This window comes from Melitaea cinxia, chromosome 2 (assembly GCF_905220565.1).
Source record: "Melitaea cinxia chromosome 2, ilMelCinx1.1, whole genome shotgun sequence".
In the NCBI taxonomy this organism is placed as follows: domain Eukaryota; kingdom Metazoa; phylum Arthropoda; class Insecta; order Lepidoptera; family Nymphalidae; genus Melitaea; species Melitaea cinxia.
Window position 1 is genome coordinate 15590125 of NC_059395.1, and position 14864 is coordinate 15604988.

General features: G+C 33.5%; 1 protein-coding gene across 1 annotated transcript; it reads left to right on the forward strand.

Moving 5' to 3' along the window:
* The first annotated feature begins 8970 nt into the window (after positions 1–8970).
* LOC123665824 (eukaryotic translation initiation factor 3 subunit I) lies at positions 8971–13009 on the forward strand. The gene is made up of 5 exons (XM_045600060.1): positions 8971–9080; positions 9192–9418; positions 9563–9695; positions 10103–10270; positions 12406–13009. The coding sequence occupies exons 1-5, from the start codon at positions 9078–9080 to the stop codon at positions 12862–12864; spliced, it is 990 nt and encodes a 329-aa protein (XP_045456016.1). The 5' UTR covers positions 8971–9077; the 3' UTR covers positions 12865–13009.
* Positions 13010–14864: the final 1855 nt, after the last annotated feature.

Genomic DNA, 14864 nt, shown 5'->3' on the forward strand with positions numbered 1-14864 from the left:
TGTTATTATTTAAATCGTCAGTCGGAAATCGCATAATATATTATTTCTGTAAATATAGATTGTAATTTATCATAGATTGTAGTTAAGATCGTTGTTTATAGACACAGAATTGTTTCTTGTAAATGAAATATTGCTGTTTTAGTTTGCATTTTATATCTAGAATAAAACCGGTCTCGCCGGGCGTGTAATATCGAAGATTTTCTAATTTTATTTTATATGACTTGTTCGTAATTTAAGTAGCATTAAGTACCTACTCTCAGTGTTTACCAAGACTGCTTGTATACATCTGTACTGTTTTTACGCAAACATACTGTAGCGCGGGTTCGTGCTCGTCTCTGTAGTCACAACTTATGCATTTTTATTGCCTATATTTCGCAATACACTTTGCATATATTCTCGTTCTAACTCTTACTTTACTCTGGTCTAACTAGATTTAAGTAAACACTTGGCACGTGTGTCAGACCTGCGTCACGGTAGCGCTCGTGTAAGCTGTGGAACCGTCCAATGTTTCTCTCTAGCAGAGACGGTTCGAAGATTTACTTATCGTATTATACTTTGCTTCCTTTGATGTGTTCAAGTGTAATTTATGCTCAATACCATTAATTTTCATCCGACGTCTGCATGATATCATCATTAATCTAGATCGTAATAACTGTCAAGGCACGATAAAAATTATTTATAACAACGATTTACAAATTTTGAGTCTTCATTTTTTTTTAATGAAAAATATTTTATATTTTTACTTATCTATAAAAAATCACAAGATATAACTTCAACAAATATCGAAGACTGCGTGGCCATTTTTATCTGTTCCATAGTAGGTACTGTGGCAATTAAATTTTTTCCAAAAATAAATACGCTAAGTAATCATTAAATGAGTAAGACGTATCAATAATAAATCAGTGAGTGCCACGACAATACAATCATCGTATCGACATCACCTATTTCATGATTATCAAGTATTTACGACGTAGCATTCCTAGAAACTTTTCTTATGAATTAACGTAACACATTACTTGCTTATTATTAATTTAATATTAAAATATAAATTTACACTCGTCTCTTACAATTGTGACCAAAATGGATCATAAGTTAGTAATCGTTACACCTGACAAGTACATAATATGATGTAACCATGTTAATCAAATAATCATACACGTTTAGTCATAAATAGAAGTAAATTTTGATAGCCATTATTTGTAAGTGATAAAACTGATTTTCTAACTTCACTGTCAATAATCACTGCCTATTTTAATGTTATTAGTTTTTATCTCTAATAACAATCGTTCTATGGAAAGTATGCACGATGCGAACTGTAGCGGTCTTTAAAACATCTTTTATCTTTCTTTCGCCTTTTTCAGTAAATATTATTAAAAAATATTTTAAATTATATTTTCATTGAAATTACAAATTTTACTATGAATAATATTTGAATGTGATTACTTATATATATTTCAACTATTTGATATTTTTACATCACAAGATCACAACATATATTATTTATAGTAAATAAACATTAAATATTTAAAACTAAGTTAATAAAAGACCGCGTCTTAGCAAACGCAGCGTGGGACGTCCTCCGGCCCGTTGGACCGACGATCTACGTAAGATTATCGGTATAGGCTGGATGAGGATTGCGGAAAACCGGGATGTCTGGTGCGAACTTGGGGAGGCCTACGTCTGATAAAAGATATGAATACGGTTACTTTTCGACGCGTGTGTACTTCCTTACTTGTTAATGTTATTATTAAAAACGTTTCAACAACGGTGAACAGTTACCATTAGATAAGGAATGGCGATAAACGTCAAATTAAAAAATTAAGTAATTACAACCAAAAAGTTCGTTCTAAGGACTTAGGTTCTAGTTAATAATTATTCATGCCTTAGATCTATTGCGATCGATGTCATCAGACCGATACTTAATATTATCACAATAGAAAGTCCCATTTTTCTTCAAGCTAAGAAAAGTTTATATTTCCTTTTATAAATAGGTATAAATTACTACACCATTATTATAAATGAAAATGTATATGTATTGTATAGTATCTCCAGTGACTTGTTATATATCTGAAGGGTAAAGTTTGTGATATATGTATGTATATATGTATATATATTTATATATTCACAATTCACGATTGACTATTTTTTCAGTACATATAACATATATTGTAACGCGATATATACATAATAAAAACAGAGTATTACAAGACAAAGTTTATTTTTATTAATTTTTCTACGGTTTGTATTGGTTTTCTTTTTATTAAAACGGACTTACAATACGTCACAGATCTGATCTATATACATAATAACACGAAGCTAAAGCCTACCTGTGTAGTCGAGCAATCATCTGTAGGATAAAGCGATATGCATTATTGAAACTATTTTATATTTAGATATTCCTGTTACCTGAATGAGCGACACGTGTCCGTTCCTCGTCGTGTTACCATTAGTTAAGTTAGTCGTTAAAATTTTATAAATTGTATAAATTAGTTTTCAATTACAACCAGTTAAAAACACTGCCATTAAATGCCTAAATAGATTCTTAAAAAACTTTCTTATACATTTACGTTTTAAGTTAGTGACATTCGTGAAATTATTAGTTAATTGTGATAATCGAACAGTGATAGTTTATGAAATAAAAAATGCACGAATTTCATTTCATCTACGAAATTAATGTGTTTTAAAATTTTCAACTGCGTCAGGCTCCTACGCCGTTTAAATTGACAATTGGTTTGAACTTCATATATTATTTATTTGTTTATATCTATCTTAAATTATAATTAGTCGATATAAACACCATCAAAGCGACGGTGTAAATCTAAAGTCTGAGGTAAAGATGCCTTTATAGATTTTTAATTGTGTATTACGAAAATCGTAAGTGTAACTATAATCGCGAATCGTGCATCGTTCTACTAATATTAAAGGTAATGTATGTAAGTAATATTGACACTTATTTTGTTAATAGCGTAGATTACTATTAAGTCGAAAACTAAAGGCAGAGTATCAAAGGAAATTAGATAATAAGAATGTTATTGGCGTTGTACAAAGGATAGTATTGTTAGTGAATAACGATAATGAAATTGGCGCATTACTGGCGAGTACCTAATTAGACTAGTACACGAAAAGCCCAAGGAGGCTATACAAGTATTTGTACATAAAATTAATTAAATGTGGAATAGCTATTCGCTTTTCGTTGCTCTCCTAATTTTAAAGTTGGTTCTTATGAAAATTTTCAATTGCTTCTCTGTCATATCTCGTATTTTGGATCGCTTGTTGTTGATAGACGGTATCTCAAGAAATTAATTCTGATTGTGTACTGATTTCACATAGGAATAGTTCTTTGTCTCAATGTTCTGGCAGCCGGGACTATGAGTGAACTCGACTTAAGAATTACTTGTTATTTTGTTAGATTTATGAAGACCTCTCACACTAAAAGAAGAACTGCTATCTAACGTATTTTGACATAGGTCCAACGAATTGATCGTTTCACACTAATACAAGTAATTCAAAAGTCGACCACTTAGATAGTATATCGCGAAAATATTTTGACTGATATGTAATAGTAATAACGACTATGGTGTTAATATATTTGTAAGGGTATTCAAGAACTTAATGCATTTCACACTTTCTTTACAGTCCATAAGACGATAATTATTACATTTAAGATATTGTGAGGAAATATTTTCACATTATTAAGGTAAGATTTGTTGTGTAAAATCTAATGTTTCATGTACTTCGGATAAAAGGAGGGTTGATTTGTGTACATTAGTCTTTGTAATTAAAATAGTTAATAAATCGAGTGTAAATCTGTAAGAGAATATATATTTGGAAACGTTGACAAGTGTTTGTTGTATGTAATTACGTGTCACAGATGGATATTTGAACTCTAAGTATATAAATATACCTATATATTAGATATTTATTCTTCAAGTTGTATGTTTTATCCAAATATAAATTAATCGTTTTTGTTAATAATTCACAAACACGTTCCGCTTGTTTTTCTAATTTAATTTTCAAAATAATTAATTTTCACAAAGTTTTCGAAGTTATCAAACGAATGCCACATTATAACCACGCAGTCTCAAAAAAAGTGCCTAAAGTTCTAAACGTATAGGTAGACTTTTTTTTATAGAGTTCAGAGTGATGGAGTGTGCTGCATTGCACTTACTTATTATATTCATCGACGCAGCTAGACTTTGTTTTTTGCAATACCTGCTCTTAAGGAATGATAACATTTTATAAATCTAAAAAATATGATTGAAATATACATATTGTCTGAAGTTTCTTCTTAATATTTTATTTAATCAGCCCCAAGTTTTATAGAGGCTGCTATCTGACTCCGTCAATGTGTGTATTGGGTTGATATATTAAAGTTGGGTTCGCTCAATTTCAAGACTTGTCGCTTTCAGTACTAGCGTATTCTTAAATGTAATAATAAATTAGTGTTCTATGTTCACGTAGCCAATCACATTAGTTGATGATTGATGTACTGTTCTCGACGGATAAAGGCTGTTGTTATACATTTTCGACCAAGTTAAGATACAATGACTGTTAATACTTATTGATGTTTGTATCGGTTTTTACGTCTCGTTCGAGTGGTGCGCCGGGTGTTATGTTAGTCAATGGATGAACTGGTTTGCCAAGAGAAGTTACCTACAGTTGTGTTTAGTTAGCGATGCATAACGTGTTTGTACTTTAATTTGTTTTTTAGTTGTACTCTTGGAAATCAATGGTTAATAACTTAAGAGAATAAAATGTATGTGAATAAAACTGTCTATTTTATTTCCTTGTGTTCCTTAATAGAAGTCATAGAATTGTAATTATAAATTTCATGTAGGTTTCTAACTAAAATGTAATCGTAAGTTAATCCAGCTTACATTGATGAAGTAAATTTTTATACAACGTCTACAATGTAATATGTAGACAAAGTTGTGTAGATAATCAATAAAATGACAAATGTGTTCAAAACTTTTTAAGCCAATAATGTTACAGTTATAGTCCATTTAAGAAGTGTTTTACATTAACCGTATCTAGCTTAGTTGCAGTCCATAAATTAAGTCCGCTGAATTTTATTAATTAGTTTTTTTACCTACCATACCCCAGTAAACTTAGGAATCGAAAATAGCACACGGATTCACAATTTTAAATATTTTTTATTTCAAAGATATTATTAATAAATGTATATGTTCCTGGATAATAATTAAGGTGCTAGCCATCGTCTATTTTTAAATTCGAGCTATTATTGGTAGATTTTCATTTTTTTTAGGTTCTCTTAGCATATCTTAAACTAGCCGACCCGTGCTCTCTTCGTTGGGCGTTAATTATTATTATATTAATCAAATAACATACTTTAAAGAACAAATTTTATAGCACTTAAAAAAATAATATGTTGCTCCAACGCCATCTATCAAAAATCGAGAAAACGTCGTCGACAGACTAATATAAGACTAAATTAATGGCGCTAGTTTATTTACCATTTTGATATTATATTTTAATCTTTTTCTTATTTACTGAATTTTTTGTTCAATTACAATAAAATATAGCCTATGTCACTCCTCAGTAGTGTAGCTTTCTGTTAGTGAAAGAATTTTCATGATCGGATCAGTATTTGCGAAGATTACCCGCATACAAACAAAGTTATAAACTTTACCTCTTTATAATATTAGTATAGATGAAACTTTGTATCGTGTTTGTCTATTCCTCTTGTACTCGATTTAAGGTTAAGAATAAATAAGACTGCCACTGTCAATCTTGAGAACTAATTTTAGCTCCGTCAAATAGACAATGGTTTGCAAAAGATCAAGCCTTTTTCGGATTGATGATAGTTTTTTTTTTCTTCTACAACGTTTTTATGGAAGACTTCAACGCTAAAGTAGGGGTACAAGACCGCGACGGATCGAAAATCGGATTACGCGGATTGGAGCACAGGAATCGCAAGGGGCAGATGCTAGTCAACTTCCTCGAAGCGGAGGGGCTCCTCTTGATGAATTCATTTTTCGAGAAGAAGCCCCAAAGGCTGTGGATATGGAAAAGCCCCGATACTGTGATGAGGAACGAGGTCGATTTCATCATAGCAGATAAAAGGCATGTATTCAGAGATGTCTTAGTAGTTAATATGTTTAACACCGGCAGTGACCACCCACTATTGCGAGGCACTCTAAATATATGCCTCCGAAAAGAGCGGGCCCGCTTGATGTAATCTACTCTCCGAACTACGCTGCCCGAAATACTATGTGGCTCCGAGTAGTTCCAACTGGAACTCCAAAACCGATTCGATTCGCTGGAAACTACTAGTAACGTGGACGAGATGACCGGCAACGTGGTGAAGACGGTGTGTACACTAGATCGCAGATATTTCCCACCGACGAAGTCAACGAAGCAGTCCGAACTTTCTACCGAAACCTTGCATCTGATGCAGCAGAGGCGTGAGTTGCCCACTGCTCAAGTAGCTTCGCCAAAACAGAAGGCTCTCTCCAAAAGAATACGGAAACTTGTACGCCGAGACCTTCGCTGCTCAAATACGAGAGAGATTACTACTCTTTTTTGAGCAGAATAGGGGGTTAAAAGTTTTCCAAAGACCATTGGGGAGATGCTTTCTTGCGAAGCTTAAAACAGCGGATGGCAAAACCATTTGCTCTCACCCTTAGATCCGAGAAGAGGTCAAGAAATTTTATGGACAGCTGTACTCGTCGAGCGCAAGCAAACCTGAGACTTGAGACACTGAAGATCCACATGCACCATGGTTATGCCATTATTCAGAAGACATCCCGGACACTGAAGTAGATTAGATTAGTGCGGTGCTCGGGCAGCCTAAAAACGGGAAGGCCCCGGGGTATGACAGAGTTACGACTGAGCTCCTTAAAGCCGCAGGGTGACCTGCCCTAAAAGTCTTGGCGAGACTCTTTAACGCCATCATCCAGCGAGGTACCACACCTTAGACATGGTCCAGCAGTATGGTGGTGCTGTTCTTTAAGAGAGGTGACAAGTCTCTGTTATAAAATTTCAGACCGATCTTACTTCTGAGCCACGTCTATAAGCTGTTTTTTTCGAGGGTTGTTACAAATCGTCTCGCCAGAAGACTTAACGAATTCCAACAATCAGAGTAGGCTGGGTTTCGAAATAGCTAAAGCACTGTAGACCACATCCATACTGTTCGGCATATACAAAAGACAGAAGAATATAATCAGTCGCTGTGTATGGTATTTGTGGACTATGAGAAAGGCGTCGACTCGTGTTCGTTCGTGTCGAGACTTGGGCTGTCCTGGACTCTTGGCAGATATTTCATATCGACTGGCGATACATCGAGCTACTGAGATGTATGTACGATGCGGCGACGATGACCGTTCATATCCAAGACCAGAGAACAAGACGAATTTTCCTCCGGCGTGGGGTAAGACCGGGAGATGCAATAACATCGAAACTGTTTACCACTGCGCTGGAGGATGTCTTTAAGATCTTCGATTGGAGGGAACGAGGCGTCAACGTCAACGGCGAATGCATCTCTCACCTTCGTTTCGCCGATGATATCGTCATCTTTGCGGAGACGTTGGATGAGCTAGGACAAATACGGACCGGCCTAAACAAGGCCTTCCGACGAGTCGGCCTCGATATGAACTTGGCAAAACGAAAGCTATGTTTAACAACCAATTCATACCGAGACTGGTATAAGTCGATGGTACCCTTCTCAAGTTGTTTAGGATTATGTTTACCTACCATACCATTGAAATAGGCCGCAACAACTACAATAAGGAGGCCGATAGGAGGATTTAGTTGCTGCCTGTGTTAACATACGGAGCCGAGACGTAGTCACTGACGAAGACACTACCACGACACGACATGACCACAAGTTTCAAGTCGCTCAACGTGCAATGGAACGGGCTAATGCTTGAGGTTTCTCTCAAAGATACGATAAATAAGATTATACGCAAGAGAGTCAAATTATCCGACATAGCCCACGAAATTAGCAAGTTAAGTGGCAGTGGCTGGTTACCTGTGTCGCATGTCCGGTGGCCGTCGGAGCAGACGTATCCTGGAGTGGAGACCGCGTCTTGGCAAACGCAATGTGCGACGTCCTCCAGTCCGATGGACCGACGATCTACGTAATTTGTAATTACCAGTGTGGTCCTCAAATGAGGAAAATCGGGATGTCTGGCGCGAAGTTGGGGAGGCCCATGTCCAGCAGTGGACTGCAATAGGCTGAACTGACTGATTGACTGACCCAAAGGATGCTTGACGGAATCATATTAACGAAACCTCCGCTGTCTGTGTATCTGTTAGGTAAATTAAGTTTAGGTAGATATTTTCTTTTAATTTCCTGAAATAGTTTTAATTCGTTCACTAAAATAAGTTACAATTTTTATTTGGTTTTAAAGTTTATTACGGAATCGATGTATTACGACAATTCTGGAGTATGTCGAATTCGGACTACGATGAATACGGAACAAACGATTTTAAATAGTTTATTTGGGGCTCTTTTTTATATTTTGACCCAGGGCCTTTGATTACCTAGAGACGCCACTGACTGTATCCGTCTAATTATAAGCAGTTTTCGAACGATTCCATTGCAAATACCATATACCTATATAAATAATTTATTTTAATACTAATTTGTTTATTTTTGCTAGACAAAGGGTTTTCCATTCACGACACTGTCGAATACAGTTAAACATTCATTTTTGAATATCATATCAAAAAATTGACCGTTCCAGCGAGAATCGAACCTGCATCTCCGACTGACCGTGTCGGTGCTCTAGCCAATTAACAGTTAAATTATTTGCATATTTGCATTACATATACACCAATTTAAAGTTCTTACACAATGTTTGAAAGCGTTGCGCAGAAAGAAATGCAGAGACCCTCTGTGTTAGTAAATGGAAAGCAATCTTCGTAGACCTTAGTGTATTGTTTTTGGATGGACGCATTACATCTATCGACTATCTGTGGTTGATATGATTGTGTCGAAAGTGCTGACATATGTCATTATTTGCTGTGTTCTTTCATGAATCAAAAACGGCATCGCCACATGCCACAGTTCATTTTATCTTGATATTTCAAAAATTACATAGAATCAACAGAAAATGGTGACTATTTTTTTGCTTATTATTAACGAATATTGATTTTTTTTTTAAATTACCAGTCATATATTCAAAACGCAATGGAAAAATACTACTCAATATATTTGTGTTTTGCAGAAACCTCTTATGTTGCAAGGGCACGAACGTGCTATCACCCAAATTAAATACAATCGCGAAGGAGATTTATTATTCTCCGCAGCAAAAGACTCTAAGCCAAATGTGTGGTGGTCGCTGAATGGGGAACGCCTTGGTACCTTTAATGGACATGGTGGTGTAGTTTGGTGTTTGGATGTCGATTGGCAGTCAATTCACCTTATCACCGGTGGTGGTGACAGTTCATGCAGGTAAAATATTCCTTATAAAAGTCTCACCAGTTTTACCTAATGTAAATGTTAGAAAGGTAATTTACAAGGAAAAAATAATCTCAATCAACTGAAGATCTACATTTCATAAGATTCGTTTGTAACTTCATTTTTAAATATTTCTAGGTTGTGGGATCTCGAGACTGGTAAAAACATAGCAACAATTAAATCAAATTCTTCTGTGAGAACCTGTAATTTCAGCTTTAGTGCTAATCAGGCCGCCTACACCACTGATAAGGCTATGGGTCATCTCTGTGAAGTAAGACAATTCTCATTAATTTTTTAAAGACTTTAAATTTAATTTTAACCTTATATTAACATAATAGCCATATCATCTTATATGAATACTGAGTCGAGGCAATGCAATGGATCCGTTTTATTATATATATTATTATAACCCGTATATTAGTTATAACATAGGTATGTATGTGTATAGCTGAAATGTTATATACTATAACATTTCAGCTGTTAAATTTACTCTCTTTATCGTAACTACTTTTCTGTTAGAGTAAAATGTGTGTAGAAACCGACTATCATGTTTTAAGACTTGTCTGCTTACTTGACTGACTGTGGGGGCTACAATTCATTTCCTTCAGAGATGATATGTTAAGGCTATTGAGTTACAAAATGAATTACAAATATTTTGTTTACAAAAATTTTTTTTAGGTATTCATAATTGATACAAGAACTGTCGATGACTCACTTTCAACTCAAGATCCAATTTTGAAGTGGGAAATTACCGACTCGAAGGTCACATCAATGTTATGGGGATGCGGAGATGAGACTATCATTACAGGTCATGAAGCTGGTGATCTTATCCAGTGGGACTTAAGAGTAAGTCATATGCTGTATTCTAATTTTTATTTTTTATATATTGTTTGTTATACACCAAACTAAATAATTTAATAAAAATTTATGAAGTTAAAAAAATGCAGAATTACGCATCCTTACCAATCGTTAGAGATTTCTTCCAGGCAACCTTAAGATTATAATTGAAAGGTTTTTGTATAGTAATTTTAAAGAACTGATACACAAAATAGTCTTAAGTTCTATTTTTGTGTGGACTTTTTTATAGATTTTTTTTTTTAAATATAGACAAGCAAATATTCAAGTAAGTTCTTTACTATAAGATTTGCTAGTATTTTCAAGCTCAAAGTCAGACTAAGAAATAGCCTAGAACCTAACGTTTTAGTTTTTTTTATTGGTGTTATAAAAATTTATATAGGTATAAAAATACACCATTTTCTTTAACAGCTACTCAATTGACATCCTAAATGGTTGTTGATTCAACAAACACATTAGTATCATGTAGAAAATTACCAAACTGCATGTTTTATTTTATTCAATGGATGATTTAGCCTGTAACATCCCATTGCTAGGCTAAGGCCTCTTTCTCCATGTAAGAGAAGGATCCACCACACTGCGGTTTGGTGGACAATTTTTTTATTGGAACGAAGTTCCTTACGGCAGGCTTGACATTTGGCTGGGCGAGCGAACTGAAAAAAATGCGATACTAAAACCGTAAGAAAAATATATAAAGGAAGTGACGTAATATCAGTCGTTTGTAAAACTAAAATATTACTAGTAAACAAAAAATAAACAAAAATAAATAAAGACACACGGTTTTTTTATTTCACTTAATACTTTGAATTATTATTATTATTTTGTTTGATTTATTTTATTTTACGGTATTTGTTATTTTCTAAAATACTAAATTTCCTAAATACTTTTATGTGCTTAATTAAAAACCAATCAACAAAATTAAAAAGAAAAACACGAATCAGAAAATATGTATAAAATTCAACATTTTTTTTTTCAAATTGTGTTGCTTCTATACTATCCGAAGGAACTTCGTTCCTACCTGGTGTCCCATGACACCACATATTTTTTTATTTCTTAGTAATACAATAAATCATGACTATTTTAGTTTAGATAGGCTTTTAAATTTTGAAGATTTAAAAACATGTTTTTAACTTAAAATTATATTAATATTTTAGTGACATATCCACACCTTCAAAGAATATTTTGTTAAGTTAATTAATCATAGGTATACAGGAAATCTTCTAAAGAAAAAAAATGGTAATAACTTCTACATAAAGCAATTTTATTGGAATTTACAAGTTTAGTATTAGTAGAAACGTTTAAAATGTCTATATGATTTATATTTGAAAATAGATAATTGTGTTTGCAAACGAAAAAAAACCGACTTCCATTACATCGAAGAGTAATACAACATAGATCGACGAAAAAATAGTCAAGTAACTACGCGTTATCAAAAATTACCCAAAAAGTAGTTAACAGATCTCGATAAAATTTATATGTGACCACATGATAAACATCAGCTTTCGATTGAATTAAAAATATATATTGCAGATTTTCGAAAGTTTCCCTCGATTTCTCTGGGATCCCATCATCAGATCCTGGTACCAAACTAGGGATATCCCCCTTTCCAACAAAAAAAGCATTATCAAAACCGGTACATCCAGTAGAAAGTTATGCGGTATATTACAACGTAGGTCGACGAAAAAGCGTCAAGTAAAAACGCATTATTAGATATAACTCGAAAAGTAGTTGTTAGATCTCAAATAAATTTAAATGGGACCAATTGACACACACCACCTTTCGATTAAAAATAATAATTGTCGAAATCGGTCTACCCGGTCAAAAGTTCTGATGAAACATACATAAAAAAAAGAAAAAAAATACAGTCGAATTGAGAACCTCCTCCTTTTTTGGAAGTCGGTTAAAAATCTTTATGTACTTTTAAATAAACACAATAACTTTATGTACTTTTACATAAGAAACTTTACAGACCAAAATTTCAAGTGATTTGTTAATAATTAGTATAATACCCATAGAGAAAATAGCTGTAGCATTATTTGCTCGTTTTTTAATTTTGAAAAAATTTTGTTCAACTTTACCCGTTTTGCAGTGATAATTTTTTTTCTATTTAATAATACTTTTTACAGACTGGCAAGAAAATTCACTCCGTAAAAGAACATACACACCAAATCAATGACATGCAACTTTCTCGTGATGGCACCATGTTTATTACTGCATCAAAAGATCAGACCGCAAAGCTTTTTGATACAAACTCCTTGGAACTCCTTAAAGAATACAAAACTGAGCGTCCGGTCAACTCAGCTGCTCTCAGCCCTATTCTGGATCATGTTGTACTTGGTGGTGGTCAAGATGCCATGGAAGTAACTACCACATCAACCAGGCAGGGCAAATTCGACGCTCGTTTCTTCCATTTAGTTTTTGAAGAAGAATTTGGACGTGTCAAAGGACATTTCGGACCGATCAACAGTTTAGCATTCCATCCCGACGGTAAGAGTTATGCATCTGGAGGTGAAGACGGTTATGTACGCGTACAGAGTTTTGATCAGTCTTACTTCGATTATACCTTCGACTACAATAGAGATTAAACTTTAAATAGACTCAATTTATTAACTGAAAACTGTTTGTCGATTTTTACTGGAAAGTATTGCAAATAAAATAACAAATTTGTTTACTAGATCAACGCATTCTCATACAATTTCTCATAAAATAAAAATAAAGTATTTTATCAAGTGTTTTTTTTTTATTGTCTAAACAATATTAAATCATTAAAAATACTTTTAATACAGCCTTAAAACATGCTCACTCATTAATACAATACTCAATTAAAACTAGATGTCTTTGCAAGTTAACTCCCTCCTATTAAGTTTTGATACTTTACAAAATGGTTTAACAAACAAATTAATACTGTATTTGTTTTTAAAAAAGATTATTTACTATGTCTTTTAACTGTGATTAGTATATCTTAAGATACATGTTACGGGAACAAACATAAAATTTGCTTTTCTAGAAAATATGCCATCATCATTAAAATCAAATAACTATCTAAATGAAATAAATTCAAAAACGTACTACATACTTACTTTTTTTACTTGTTTTGTTACGTGACCACGTATTTGTGAGGAAAAATAAAGAAACATTTTTACTACATTATATTGTAATGAATTTTTTTTACCACGCTTTTATTGGCTTGGGTTGTATGTATGGGTTTTGCGATTTCTTTTTTACGAAACTGGACCGGTCGCAGTTATATCGATATAACGCGATGTGATTCGAAAATATGATATAGTTATTATACTTTTTAAACGGTTTTATTTAGCTCACCCCGTTTGTTTTATTTTTTATTCTTGGGTCAAATTTAGTAATTCAAATTTCACCCTCTTCCTGTCAACCGATTAATCTGAAATTTTGTATACACTTTGGATTTTGGTGACAATACAATTATGTTTATTCATTATCATTATAAATTCAAGATGGCCGCCGCTACAAAATGGCGGATAATTTATGTTTTATTAATCCCATCAATATGGGTATCAAATGAAAGGGCTCAACAAGCAGAATACAATATACTATAAAAAATTGAAATCCAAGATGGCGGCCGCTACAAAATGGCGGATAACGTAGGTTTTATCGATCCCATTAATATGGGTATCAAATGAAAGTGCTCAACCAGTATAATCAATGTACTATATAAAATTAAAATCCAAGATGGCGGCCTCTACAAAATGGCGGATAACTTAGGTTTTATCAATCCCATCAACATGGGTATCAAATGAAAGGTCTCAACAAGTAGAATACAATTTACTATGCAAAATTGAAATCTAAGCTGGCCGCCGCTACCAAATGTCTGATAACAATTTTTTATCAATCCCACCAATATGGGTATCAAATAAAAGGGCTTGACAAGAAGAATACAGTGCACTATACAACCTCAATATTTAAGATGGGCCTTGCAATAATGAAGCACTAAATGAATTAAACAGAATGCGAAATAAAAACTAAAAACTAGAAAATAAAAATAGGTAAAAAAACTTTTTAAGTTAAACGGTTTTATGTTAAACATACATTGCAATGTTTAAGATAAATGTACTAAAAACCAAAAAATAATAAAATAGATACAGTCGTGGGAATTATAAACATATGCATAGACTAGACTAAAATAAAACCGTGGGGCACGTCAATTGTCTACAAATTATCGACTTAATGTGCGATAGAAGAATCGTTTAATTCGTCGTTAAAATAGGCAGTTGGCCCGCAGACGGTGAGGAAATTACTTACTATTTTCTTGCTCATGGAAATTCCAATAGTTATACACTCCATGTAAATAAAAGAGATGTTTCAACTAGTTTATCGTTGGACATTCACACTGCTGGCTGGCGAGGAATCGTTTCACTGCTCGTAGTTTGTCTTTAATCGACAAAACATATGATAAAAGTACTACTCGCTCACCACTATGAAACCCTAAAACTCGCTTATAATCGAGCTTGCTAGCTTGTTTCCACATTCTAGCCCTACTTATCACACGTCCATCTTTGTCGGTTGAACAACTGCCTAATTATAGTGTAACATTACAAAACAAACATTTTAA